Source organism: Corapipo altera, unplaced genomic scaffold, assembly GCF_003945725.1.
Source record: "Corapipo altera isolate COAL_440 unplaced genomic scaffold, ASM394572v1 47, whole genome shotgun sequence".
NCBI classification, from domain to species: Eukaryota; Metazoa; Chordata; class Aves; order Passeriformes; family Pipridae; genus Corapipo; species Corapipo altera.
The window spans coordinates 1,298,384-1,312,952 of record NW_020884897.1 but is presented as its reverse complement, the minus strand read 5'-3'; the positions used below and the strand labels follow the sequence as shown (position 1 = coordinate 1,312,952).

The 14,569-nt window shown below is 38.1% G+C and overlaps 1 protein-coding gene across 10 annotated transcripts in view; it reads left to right on the top strand.

The window, feature by feature from the left end:
- ZNF438 (zinc finger protein 438) overlaps positions 1-6,180 on the top strand; it is a 49,080-nt gene extending 42,900 nt beyond the window's left edge. For 9 of the 10 annotated variants that reach the window (XM_027648475.1, XM_027648469.1, XM_027648477.1 and 6 more), the window contains 2 exons: positions 1,956-3,804; positions 5,380-6,180. In XM_027648475.1, the coding sequence (XP_027504276.1) occupies positions 1,956-3,804; positions 5,380-5,992 (2,462 nt within the window). In that variant the 3' untranslated portion in view covers positions 5,993-6,180. Of the gene's footprint in view, positions 1-503; positions 684-1,955; positions 3,805-5,379 lie in introns of all 10 variants that reach the window. The other variant, XM_027648478.1, reaches the window with a different exon arrangement.
- The last annotated feature ends 8,389 nt before the right edge of the window (positions 6,181-14,569 follow it).

Genomic DNA, 14,569 nt, shown 5'->3' with positions numbered 1-14,569 from the left:
ATACAAAGAGAGAGGAACAAACCAAATGGGAGAGAGAATGGAAACAGCTTCATGTTGAATATAGTGGCAAGCTGAGTAGCTGCTGGTTTGAAGAAAGTCTTTATTATCAGTGTATGGCAAGCGTAATCTGGAAAAATAAGAGCTGACTCTGTCCCTAAAAGAAAAGGACATTTGTTCTGTCATCTGCTGTATTTAAGCTATACTATTTGACCTGTAACTAGCATTGAAGTTCAGAGCTAGTTTGGTTAGTGATTGCAATACTTTACATCATTTTATTATTCTTCTCAGAGGTTCTTAAAAGTGTCTACTCAAAAGCAGTAACAAGAAAATACCCTACAGGAGTCAACTAATCAATGGAATAGTAGTAGCAATCTTAGCAGCTGAAGATGTAAAGGTTTCTCTATATACTTAGTGACTGTAGATTGTAAAAAAAAAAAAAAATTGAGAATAAAAAGAGCTGTGGGGAAAAAATTTTAACTGTGCCATGTTTCATTTTTTTCCAGGTTTCACAAACTCTGTAGGCCTGGACTTATCCCTGTGTACAGGGATCTCCATATTTGTGTAGGATTTCCATATGTACAGTAACCCAGTCTGCACAGAATGTCTAGTAATATAGAATACAGACATTGAGCAGAAAGTTTTGGTGGTGCTCAGTAGTTTCACTTAATTGGAGAATAAAGAAGGTACATAATGGACTTGGGGTTTGATTCTGTAGATGGCAATAAAAGGATCAAAGGCTTATGCCCTGCATAGTTATTGCTCTATGAATATGCTGTGGATCAAAGAGTTTTGATAAGCATCAGACCTACTGTGTATGAACTATGCAGTTTATATTTGATTGTTCAGTGAATCCTGTGTGTCCTGAAGGCAGTGGATTTACTGCACATGTGCATACCATGAGCATTCATGTATATCTGTCCAGGAGTTCTGGTCATGAAACAGGATGTGTCTGTAACTTTCAGTGCATGTTGCAAAGTGTGTGACATCTGAGAAGAGCATCCAGGGTTAAGATGATAAACTTTCTGGAGTTTCCAGTGTTTTTTAGTAATTCACAGTTACCTTTTTAAGTCCAGAAGCATATATAAATGCATTTGTAATACAAGTCTTTAAAATGGCAGGGAATAGAAATTTTCCTATGGAATTACCTTACTGCAATATTACAAGGTTCCAGCATTTACTTTTATGTATTCTATTCTAATGTGATTCCTCCCTCAAAGTGATTTTTGCCTTCCCAAGGTGCCTTACTGCTTGGGATCTTTGTAGCTGAATTTTCAATGGTCAAGATTGTTGGGGTCTTTCAAGAAAATGTTTGAATAACTTACTACAGTAGTTGTATTAAGCATTAATGGCACATAAGCAATATTTGTGATTGGATATTTAACAATAGTACATCTTCTTTCAAGTCTTCTTTGATTTTATTATATATTATTTACGTGGTTTATAGCAGTTATTTTTTAAGACTTCATCAGGCAAACTGTGGTCTTTATCTGATAAAACCCACAAATTCTAAACATTACAGAAATTTTGAAAGATAGCATGATTCTGTTTGAGAGATATGATCAGAGCAGGTGCTCAGAAAAGTTCTGTGTCCTGTCCTTGTTCTTCCAGCTAAATATTGCCAACATGCTAGTCCAGCTTTTCCAGGGCTGAAGAGGCTTATGGGGGTATTTGTTCTGAAATGCCATGTAGCTTCTAACCTAGAATGAAACATCCATTTAAGAGGGTTTTTTTTTTGCGTGTCTGTGTTCAAGCACATTACTTCAGGCAATGCTTTTGTTTTGTCCACAAAACTTTTTCAATAATGAATTTAACATGGTGGTCATTTAAATGCCAAAATATTTTTAGTAAGTTTGTGTGTAATAGTATCCTTTGTAAGCAGTTTTAGTTTTGAGACAGTAATTTTTAAAAAAGAAATATTATATTTATATTACAGCTTTGTTGTGTTGTTTTTACAGATAAACACAACCCCCCTTCGGATATAATACAAAGTTTTCAGAAGAAAAGTCAGTTTAGGACCATTGCTCCAAAAATGGTACCAAAAATTTTAACACCTGGAGTGGTTTCTTGTCTTCAGTCTTCTTTGCCCGAGCCAAACACACCAATTTCAGCTGCGGGTTCTAAACCACTGGTGGTACCAGCTCAGAACTACACTGTCATGCAGGTGGCTGGTCAGAAGGGGACATTTTCCCTGCTGGCTGTGCCGTATGTTGCTCCTGCTTTAACACAGCAAGCCCACCAGTCAAATGTGGCCCCCTCTGAAAATCTAAAGCTGCCTATCCCTAGGTACCAGTCTGTAAGGAATATATTGCTAGGTGACAAAAAATTGGCAAAAATCTCTGGTTTGGGTGCACATAACAAGATTCCTACGAAAGCATTGGTCTCATCACAGACTTCCTCAGTGACTACTGTAACTGAAGACTGTCCTGAAACTCATTCTAGTTCAGATTCAACTGAGCAAACGACGCTGATAGACTGTGACTCATCTGAAATCGCAGTTGCCACAGTAGTAAAAAAAAGCAACTGTGTGGAATCTGGACCTCCTTTAATGAGCAAAACTGAAATTGCTAACAGTAAGATTTCTGTACCATCTGTAGTTAAAGAGTCTTTATCCAAGCCAGCAAGTACAATTAATCCCCCGAAACTAAGTCTGCGCTCTGTGAAGACAACATCGGAAACCACAAGAAAGTCAGTCATGACATGTGAGAAACGAAAGGAAAAACCCACAAATTCTGCAAATCCTGTTGCTGTCTTGTCACCAGCCGTTCTTGGCAGCACAATACAGATGAATCCATCAGCACCAAAAGGAAAACTTCCTATTTTGCCTTACTCAAGGATGAAAAATTCACTGTTTTGTAAATCTAAGCAGAATATTAATGTTATGGATGTATCTGGTCCTTCACTAAGATCTGAATGTGAAAAGACACCAGCTCTGACAAAAACCAAAGCATTTGATAAGCAATTAGCTGTATCATCTACACAAACCCCCAAACAAACTGTTCGAGAAAACACCTTCTCTCCATCCAGTGAAGTGGATGTCGACAGTCTTAAAAAATTGAACAGTGCAGCCTCTAAAAAAAGAGGCAGGAAAAGAAGAGCCTCGGATGATTTATTGGCTTTTCAGACCAAGCGAAGGAAATGCATCATTAATAAGTTTAGAGAAGGAAGAGAGAGGGAGAAGGTTGATATTCAGACACCTGAAGACAAAAAAGCAGAAGCAGTGAAAAAATACCGTAGTATTAGACCGAAACCGGTGGTAGTTGTGCAGACCTTCACACCACTGACTTCTCCTGCAACAGTAGAGACACCACCTCGTGTCCATTCAGAGCAAGCTGTTCCTTTAAATGGTTCACTTGCCAGCAAATATTTGAGTTACAAGCAAAGTGATGCTACATCAGCTAAATCAAGTGATTCAAGTAGAAATGCATGTTCAGCCACACCTAAGCCACTGCACAGATGTCCTGTTTGTAATCATACCTTCCAGTTCAAGCACCATCTCCAGGACCATATGAACTCACACACGAAGAAACGGCCCTACAGCTGTCGGATTTGCCGGAAAGCGTATATCTATTCTGGGAGGCTCAGCACGCATATGAAGCTTCATCACAATGAAAGCAAACCCAAAAAGCTGGTGTGCTGTGAATTCTGTGCTAAAGTTTTTGGCCATGCAAAAGTGTATTTTGGCCACCTCAGAGAAGTCCACAGGGTTGTTATCAGCACTGAGCCCTCTCCTAGCGAGCAACAGATGCAAGATGCTTTAAAGAAGAGAGACACGAATGTAAAAGAGGCAGAAGAAGCTACAGAGAGGTGAGCATTTTCGCTAATTAAATCCTAGTGGAAACAGGATTTCAAGTTGTCAGTGGAAATTCATAAACATCACCATTAGGAAAATTGTTGCTTCCCCTCCTGCCAAGTGAGATTCCTAATGGTTTAAATATTGTCCTTGAATCTAGTCAATCCATTAGACCATCCAGTATATTTTAGCTGATTTATCAACTATAAATCATTACTGACACTTGAGTATCCAAAGTAATTTTGCATATATTCTAGTAATATTGTCATTGGAGCTGTTTGGCTCAGTTGGTTAATACTCTGTTAATCTGCACTGTCTTCTGTCCTACCTGTTTTGGGGGTTTCCCTAAAGGACAAGTGAACCAACTGCAGTAAGCAAGAAGTAATTCATATTTCATTATTAGCTTATAGTTTGTTTTCCCTGTTAAATGTCATTATCCCATTTCCTTCTATGGAGTGTTGTGAGCTAATCCATCTTGTGTGTTGATTACTGCTGCTTTTGCCATCGCTCAGCCAAGTAGAAAAGTTAATATTTACCATATTGGGGTGGATAGAACCTTCTTTTACCACTGCATTGTGATTTTGGGGTGAAATTTCTTGACACAATATAAATGTTGGCTCTTTTACTTGTTCCACTGTGCATTTACTTTAACTGAAGAACATTCAGGCCTTTAATGTGACCCCTCACTGCAACACAACATTTTAATTTTACTCATTTTACTTTGCCTAGCTTCACTCTCTGGGGCATCAGTTAGAAATTTTTAATATCTTGAGCCTAAGAAACACCAGCACTTTTCTGTCAGTCTTACTAGTCATCACAAAGTGAATCATTCAGTTTATCTGGTTTGCTGGGTAATCTCTCTAATGTGTATAAATACAGTATTATCCTTTTCCTAAATGTTCTGAGAAGATTTCTGAGAAGATCTTGTTTTGATTGGCTTAGATTACCAGGGACTGTGTATCCTTTATACTGCAGAGCTGTCCTGAGTCAGGGAGAGGGGCTGTCTAATTGTGAATTAGTTATTCAGACTTTTCTAAATCATGTTACAGACTTTTAGGGAAAAAAAAAAGCAAGAAACTTTGACGTTTCATTGTTTCCATCATGGAAAGGGAGGTGGGACATGTGGTTTTGCCTTAAATTGACCTTAGAACACTCACTGTAAACAAAGAAGTTTCTCTTAGTAGTACATTACAGGTAATAGTCATTTTCACTTTTCCAGCACAGCACTAGAAATATTTGGATTGATCTCACTGAATCAGGAACTTTAAAAAAAGTTATCAACCTTTTATTAAAAGGCTAGTGTTGTTAAAAGATTATTTCTACCAAGGATAATTTTGGAGGCAATTCTGAAACTCAGAAGTATCAAATAACATTTGGTTTCAGTTGCTTCCTACACAACCTTACTATTATTTTCTTTCTTTTTTTTTCCTCTCTTCCAAATGAATTAGATACTGTAAAGACAATGCTTATTTTTAATTAAAAGTGTTTTATGACTGTCATCTCATCTAGGAACTTATGACAGAAATTGCCATCCCTCTTCTGTGCCTGGCTAATACTGAAATAGTTTGTATTTCTTTTCTTTTTAGCAGGGGAAATAAGTGCAATCTTGAGGACCTATTTCATAACCCGGGAGGAGTGAAAATGCAGGTCAAATGTGGCCGATGCCAGTTCATTGCACAGTCTTTTGGTGAAATGAAGTTCCACTTACTGTGCTGTCATGGAGAAGAGATTCAGGGAAGAGTAAAAGAAGGGGGTTTGCAAGGAAATAAAGGAGCGAAAGGGGAACCAATCAAACATACAACCCACTTCTGGAAACAGCACAACGAGAGAAGACATTTAGCAAAATGCAGTGCCCGTGAGGAGGAGCTTTATACTTTTCCAAAACTGAAAAGACAGATGTACTTTCAGCATCAAAATAATGTCAATATTTTACCAAAAGGCGAAGTGACTCAGCCAAGAAGTGGTGAAACCACCAAGGAGATACAAAATATGGGGTTTGGTACAACAAGCAAAAAAATGGAATCTTGGTCTAAAGCAGGCTATAACTGCATTTTATGCAAACAGTTATTTGGAAAAAAAGAGGATCTTTTTAGTCATTGGCAGAGTCATCATAATTGTGAAGACCCTTCCACTTTATGGACAATTTTTAGTTTAGTATCAAAAGAAGGGATTATTGAATTTTCTAATAATGGTGAATATTGAAGCTCAATTCTGCAATGCTCTGAACAACATCAACTACCTTAGCAAATTTTTTAGTTTTTTTCACTGTCTTGCTAAACTAACTCAACAGAAGTATCACTTCAAAGTTTTGTTGGGTGAGTTTGTTGGAGTTTTTTAAAGTTATGCTAATTTTTTTTTTGGTGAATAGAAAATATATTTATTCAGTGTCATTCCAGATGGATACTTGGAAGCTGATTGTGAAACACTGTACTTAATATTTGTGTTTAAGGAACTTCATAGCAGCAAATACCCAATACTAATGGTTAACATCAAAGAAAAAGATTTATGAGTGAAATTATACTGTACACACAGAAATAAATCAATTTATATGAAGCAATATCAGTCTTGAATGAAATGATGAAACCCACTGTAACTGTAATTTCAGTCCCAATCGTGCTTCCAAATTTTGTGGTAAATACATGTTCCCAAGCAGTTCTGTTGGTCACTTGTGCATACATGCAGCTGGCATTCAAGAGTTTTATAATCTGTAATTTCAGAACTTTTCGTTCTGGTTTCCTTGATTTCAGTGTCTTCAGCCATGTTTATTGCTTGCAGGCCTTTTTGTTGTTAAATTCCATCCTGGAAATAGCAAAGATTTTGTATTTTATAAATAAAACTCTACATGTATTTATTTGCCAGTAGCTTTTTGGGTTGAAGATGAATTATTTGCTAGCCATGAAGTTGAAGCTTTCCAGGCTGGACTGCTTTATGAAAAAGAACAAGTTTGTTTTAAAAATAGTGATCTGACTTGGTTACTTGTGGGAAGTCTGACATTCTACAATAGACTTCACGTCTCACAGTGGACTTTTAGTGTATTCCTTGCACCTCCAGTCACAGCAGCACCACTGCCAACACTGTTAGCACTCTGCCTTTAACACTCTCGGTGTATCACTTCTGTACCTCTACAGCTGACCCAGTCTCTGGCTCTAAAGGGAAATTGTTCCTTCACTTGTAAATATGTGGCAGCTTGTGTTGCCAGATTTGCTGTACTAGAGGAACTGTGTGCAACACCTTAACCTTCCAATATCAGGAGCTGGTAACCATTCCCTTACCAGGGGAGCAAAGCTGTAGCAGCCTGTGGCGCAGGAGCAGTGCATCCTGTGATCCCTGGCAGCAGGGCAGGCAAGGGTAGGGACCATTGCAGCACATCTCCAAGGGGGCAAGTCTGGTTAAGCTGTAAGGGATGGAGTTCTGGAGCTCAGTTTTGATAAAAAGGTCATTAAAACCATTGAATCTAGTTTGAAATTGGTGTTTGAACTGCTGTTACTCAAAGCCTTATGTACTACTGAATTATTTTGGGAGTAATAAAGGAGGCAGTCTAAGAAATCACTACATCACTGTTCAACGGAAGTCAGAGCACATTAGAGGGCAAGCTGAAAAATACATCAGTGCTGTCCCCACAGTACTACTCTGTTCATCTCTGTGGTCAGCCGTAATTGAGGGTTTGCAACGATGAAAGAGTCATTCTTAAAATGTCCTGGGTCGCCTCTCACTGTTTTGCAAAAATTATGGTGATGAGAACATGAAAAGAGATCTAAAAACGTTGGACTTTCTGAATAGGATTCCAGAAGCTGTTGCAATACTTTGTGTATGTGTTTTGTTTTTAAACAAGAAAGGCAGTTTTGATGAGCTAATAGTTTTGAATGCAATTTCTTGTTTCATGGTGCTTTGCCCTGGAGATGAACTATAGGGCAGGAGCCAAGTATAATAAAAGACAGAAAAAAAATGCTCATAGAACTATACAGGTGCTTGGTAAGGTGGAAGAATCCCTGTGGATTCTCAAAACTTCCTACTATCTGTTGTTTTAATACATATTTGTGCTGTTTCTTTGCTTTTGTATGTTTGTTTTTTGTGCTGAATTAGTGTAAAATACTACTTGTTCTTATTCTTGGCACACCCATTTTCAATGCCTACAATACATTCATATTTATTTTCATGGGCACTTTTGGAAAGGAATAGTTAATTTTGAAGTCAGTGTTTGAAATCAAACTGAAGCCATATTTAACTTAGTAGACTGTGTTGCATTTAGAAGCATTTTTTAGCCCCCCAACTTTAAAATCAAATTGAAGTTAAATCCTTCAGCTTTAAAAATCAAATAGCATGGTGTTTTCCCTGAAACAGAAATGTGAGAACAATGCCTCCTTCCCATAGTTATACTATATCAAAGGGAAGCTCATTCCCTTAACGTGCATTTTAAGAGTTGGAAAAAAAACCCAAACATTTAAAAGATCTTTATTTAGAATTAACATCAAATCACCTTTCTTGCATAATCACACGTTCCGTGGTATAGTTTAAAGTGAGCTGACATGAATGCAGTGCTGAGACAGATTCCCTCCTGTTCTGGAACAGCACCAGTGATGGCAGAGTTGTCCTTTAAAAATATTTTCAAAAAGTATTTATTAAAAACAGTGGTGCATCAGAGCCAGTGATGTAGATGAGTTGTTTGGTCGTGGTCATCAGGCAAGAGGAGTCAGTGCCTTTCAGTGAGAAGGAGGTGCAGTGGGGAGGGGAGGAAGGGCTTTGAGATGAGGGAGTCAGTTGCATTTTTTTTAATAGAAATTTTCATGTACAGTTCTTTTCATCATGTTTTTGTGCTCCTTTCCCTTCCTGTAGTCCAGGAAAAATGGTAAAGGTCTCAGCTTTCAGCAGTTTAAAGCCTGAAAACATGTTTTGAAGCATGGTTCTAAGCCACTTCTCAGCATCCTCATAAATGTTTAAAATTAGAAGCCTTTTTTTCTGAGCCTGAAAGCATTCTTATGTTTCAGGCTATTACGATTATAGTAGATTATGAAAGGTTGGGATTTTTGAAAATAGCTTTGCATTAAATACAGATGTGTCCTTTGTTTAAGATGTGTTTGTTTTGCATTTTTGTTCATTTTGATAACATTTGGAGGTAGGAAGTGAGCCTTTATAGACAACAACATCAAGTAGTGCATGTTTGCTGTTCAGCAGAAGGGTTATTATGAATACAGTTTGCTGTTTACCTTGAAACTGGACAAGTTAACATCTGGTTTTGCACATAAATTATGTTTTTAAATTGTTAAACTGAATGTTATTGTTTTTGTAGATGTAGTTTTGTTCCCCTCTGATTTTTCATTAAATCTCTGTTTCAGCTTCACTGTTCGACTTTAAAGCTGTTCCTCACATGGAAAGTTGTTCCTTCATCATCACACCATAAATAATCAAAGCTGGAGGAGTTCCATTGCTTTTCTGGCTTGCAGAGTATTGCCCTTCTCCAGCTGCAGAGCTACAGTTTCCTATGGCTAACTTGACATAGTTGCTGGCAGTAAATGTTTTACTTCATTTATTTATTTATTAGAATTCAAATCTCTGCTGTTTAGCTCAATCAGAGTTTCTGTCGTACCTCATTAGATACTTATTTTATCTACTATTAATGGAGCCCTTTAAAGAAAGTGTTATAAGAAGGATGAACAAGTATTTAAGGGAGCAGATTTCCACCCTAACTTTGTGCAGATGATAGTGATGTTTGAGAATCACCAGCTTATCTGGGCTCAGCCACATAGTATATTATATTTCTACAACACATCCACCTACACATGCATCTATTTTGGAACGAAATGTGTACTTCAAATTCAGCTGTCAGTTATTATTACCAAACCTGTACAATGTAGGTTATTATGCATAAAGATTAAAATGCTATTAACTGTAGTAGGTTTACTTGTCGAATTCCTTATAGCTCTGAAAAATGAAAATCTCTGTGTGCTGAGTATGACACAGAAAAAAATCTGGTTTCATGAAGAAAATTCGAGTGGCTTAAAGGTTGTCCTCATTTCAGTGTGTGCTTTCACAGCTGATCTGTCACATTGCAGGATTTTCTCCATATTTTTTAAATTGCAATAATTTTCCTTGGTTAGGAATACGGAAGAAGACCTGAGTCTGCAAGCAGGTTTCCAGAAAAAATGTGTTTACTTCTTTTTTCTGTACAAGCAGACACATCCATGAACTCAAAATAGTCTTGGTGGCCTTGGATGTATATGCACAATGTGGGGAAACATGCAAGGTTTGGAGTGTGACTTCATGAGGCTGACTGTTCTGCAGTTCCAAAGTAGAAACTAGAAACTTGAGTGTAAAAATAACTTGGTTTTCAGAGCTGAGTGAATTCCTAATACCTTATTGACAAACTTTCAAGAAATCCTGAAAAATTAGAAGAGCATACTTCTCTACTTGTGCTGTGTTTGGCAATTTTTTGACATAGTAGTACCAGAGGTGTTCTAAAATATGATATGACTGGTGCTGTGGAGTACAAAGAAAGAGCTTTCTCTTTTTTGTTTGTTTTTTTTTTCCTTCATTTTATTGGCTTTTCTGTGTAAACATTCGAAATTATGGGATGAGTTATGATGAATTATGATTTCTACTGCTGACAAATCCAGAAACATTATTCTGAATTTACTTTGCAGAAACTTCCCATTTTAGTCTAGAATAACAGGTGAAATCAGCGAGAAGCAAATTCTGTTGGAAAGAGATATGTGAGCAAACTATTCCATATCTGGATTTCTCTGCATATTTACACCACTGTAGATGAAGTTTATAGATGATGGGTCTTCTACTGATATGTACAAACAGTTTGTTCTTATCCAGAGTTACTTAGAGTGGCCAAGGGAAGTAAGAATTAAAAAAAATCCATATCTTCTCTTTGACTTGAATTTTGTTAAATATTTCTGCTGTTATACCATTACAGATTGTGTTCCAAGGCCTGTAGATACTCAGACTCTTTCTAAGGGACTTACAGCATAATTCAGTGAAGGAAAGGGAAAGAAATATGTGAGAGAAAACAGTAATGATGGTTTGGCACAATTTACTGAATATACATTCAAGCTTCAGTATGACTGGTGTTTGATGGAAGTGTCCTGGAGTCTTAAACTTCTCCCTTTCACCTCCTCTGGTTACATTGTTCCAGATTCTGCTCTAATTTAAGGTATATCAGTTTGGAGCACCCTCAGCTTCTTTGGGCACGAGCTTTTCCAAATGGCATAGCTGACTTTGCAGATGTCCTCCTCTTTTGGTATCTGTTACACACTTGTAGTTAGGTGAGCCACATGCTGGCTGCTGAGAGCAGTTGCTGCCAGACTTGAAGTGTGGTCATTCAGTTTTCTGAGGAAAACATCTTTTAGCTTTAGTCTGAAAAAATTAAATCAAAAACTGCATCTGTACTTAACAAAATAGGAAAATGGCTTACTCAGTTTCCTTCAGATGCAAAACTGATAAGTAGTAGGAAAAAAAAGTGAAGTGTTGGTATAAGAAAAAGCAGCTGCTAAAGGTGATTTGGCATATTTAGATACCATTGTAAAAGACTAGAATGTTCCATCACCTAGTTAGAATCGAATAATAGAATCAGAGAAGTTCCATAAAAGTGTCTCATGCAGATGTGATGGTATAAAGCAGCAATCCAGAGACATCATGACTGAGATTCCTCTCCCCTCCCTTCCCCTCCCCTCCCCTTTTCCTTTTTTCCCTCTTTTCCTTTTTCCCTTCCTAGCCACCCTACCTTTTCAGCACCCATTCTGACTGAATGCAATTTATAAATGTCTGGTTCAGCAAAGTCAGCATTGTGTCTGGCATCTTTGCTGCTAGCCAAACCCAGGGACTGAGTAGTTGTGAACACTCTTTTGGAGAACGTTTCAGGAAAACGCTGGTTGCAGGGGATCCCAGAGGTCAGCTGGAGCAGCCTCCTGCCCAAAGTAGGGCTTACCACCAGCCCAGGAGCAGAGCAGTGGTTTGGCTTTTTAGAAGCCATTTCTGTTGCTGTCCCGCTGGTCCATCGCCAGTGGGGGGTCACGAGTGTAAACAAGGCTTCAGGATAGCAGCTGATACTTCAAGCACTGTCATAAGCAATTTTATGACTTTTGTAAAGCAAGCATGAAAATTGGGACCAAAAAAATCTCCCCAAATTCAAATAAAGTTACAGTTTCAGCTGGCAACCCTTCAGTAGTGAGAACATCTCCTAGCACAGCCCCCCATTCTGTTGCTGCAGACCATGGCCAAGCCTCTTTACCCGCGCAAAGCAGCTCATGCTGCTTTGGCTACTCTGTTTTTTCTGAGACTTCAGGCTCCCTGCCTTTCACATGCAGTGAATAGGCTCCTTTTTTTCTACAGCTGATTCAGGGCAAAAATAAAGCATTTTATTTCCTGAATGCTAAGTAATTTTGTGCAGCTTCAGGTTTAATCTGGCTTTTGAACGTACACCTAATCAAGAAGATCAATACACCTTCCTATTGCTAGGAGCAGTGAGTGACACAGTGAGGGAGGAAAGCAATAAATATCCCCATGACCATACCTTTGAAGCAATGCAGTTGCTTGCCTTTCACTGGAAGTTTAATTTCTTCGTGTTTTTAGTTAAAAGCTTTTAATAACTTTAGCTGCACTAAGTACACTGCAATACTTTGCTATTCAAATAAATCCTTTTTCAGTTCCAAGTCCTTGGAGTTTGAATTCCATCCAGCCTTTTTCTGCTATCTGCCAATTCCTTCCTAAGTGCAAACCCAACATGCTTGCCAGTAAATCCACCTTTGTGCCATTTAAAGTCATCTGCTGTTTTTTTTCTGGAGCTAATCAAAGTTTGCAAGAAGACATTATTTAAAGGGAACCAGCTCTAGGATTTAAGCCATTTAAATTGTGCAAGGTATTTAAAAGAAATTGCAGCTAACTATTAAATAGAGAAATGGTATAGACTGTTAGAAAGCTCACTTAGTTTTATTCTCTTTTATGAATATTTGGAGAGCAAGTTTTCCAGGGAAGAATTTGGGAGTTTATGCTGTTTTATGTGCTACTCTCTTAATCCACTTTTTAGACTCCCAAGCCCAGCACGGCAGAGCCCAGCCCTGCTTTCTAAGTTGATTGCAGCCTGTTAAACTCTAAGCACCATTTTATTTTTACTTTGTGAGACAGCTGGGGTGATAAATAGATGGGATACTGGCACTCCAGGAGATAACCACAGTGTCTGCACAGGTTAATAATCTCATGTCTTTCAAGAGCAGCATTTCCAGTATCTTTATACAGGCATGCACACATGATCACACACAAAATTATAAAAGGATTAAGTCTCTGGAACATTTTTAACTTTTATGTTAGTGTCTCACTGCACAGTGTATTCTAGTTATTTTTATTTTATTAAAATGCAGTAACAGTGTTGTTAGTATTATATTGCTCATATATCTGTGGCTGATCTAAACCCTGAAATACACAGTGGTCACGCGAGTTCTTCCAGGAAATTGGATTAATTGTTTCATTGTTGGAATTTCTTTTAAAAAACATGCTACTCCTGCTGGGTAACACCACATGTAAGGCTTAAACGGTATTTCTGAGAGTGATTTACTGGTCCAGCATAAAAGTCTGGTGATAAACCTTTCCACTGGGATTTGCTTACATTAGGAAGCAGTGCAGGTGGCAGTCTATTTCAACATGGAATGGATTTTTTCCCCTTTCTTTCTGATGAATGAAGTGCTTATGTACAGTGAGAGACTGAAAAAAAATGAGAAGCCTTCATCCCTTAGAGGATCCATTTCCACATCCAGGCAGAGAAGTGCAGGGAAAGTCTGATTCTGTACCTGCTCACCTCACAGGTGATGGGAGCCCTGGGTGATGTTTGTGCCGGCCTGGGAACGCAGCTCAGCAAAAGCACCTCACTGTAGCCAAGAGTTTGAGTTTGGAAGCAGTGACCATCATGTGCAGCACAAGAGGGTGTGCTGACACCAAACTCATTTCATTTAATAAATCGTTCCCAAATCTTCATGGTAGGGGTCATTTATCCTTTGAACTTTTGTGTTGTGTTTTCATTTTGTGCATCACAGATACGATCTGGGTTTGAGTTAGTGCTCAGCAGCTTGTCTGTTCTGAAGCTGCATTGTGTGCCATACCTGTCCCTTTGGTTACCTCTAATACCTAGTGTCTTCCTCCCAAATGAGTCATTTGGTGTCAATGACAAACATTTGATGTTTTTTACTGTCAAGTATAATATGCAAATCTCCGTATAGTGTCATATTCTTAAATTATTGTAGTGCTTGATTAAATTACCCTTTTAAAAGGGATCCAGGTTCACTAATAGTGTTTCTTGTAATGCACATCTCTAGAGAAAACTTCAGATCTGACTTGTAGTTAGAACCAATTAGACTCATTCTTTTTTTCCCCTTCTCTCTGCAGCATTCAGATGAATTGCACTTTTCAGGCACAGTTCAAGCAGACTGTCAGGTTTCCGGGGCTCTTTGCTTCCTGGGCTCCACATTCCCACTGTCAGCTGTGAAAAATAATTCCCCTTTTTCAGTCGTGTCCAAGGGAAGTAAGATGATAAATCCAAAAGTTAGATTGAAGAGGTGAAGTACATTATTGTTTGCTCAGCATTGAATAAGGTTTTGTTCCAGTTTAAAGCTTTCTAGCTCATGAAGTTTTTAGGATTCATTCTCACTTGGAGGAAAATTTAGGAGTTTGTTAGTAAAAATCTTTTCAGGGTCCCTGAAATGTGGCAGTGGTTTTGAAAAACAGCGGGCTGAAAAAAAAAAAAAAAAACCAGGAAAAGAAACTGAACTGTAAACTCAGAGTAACAGC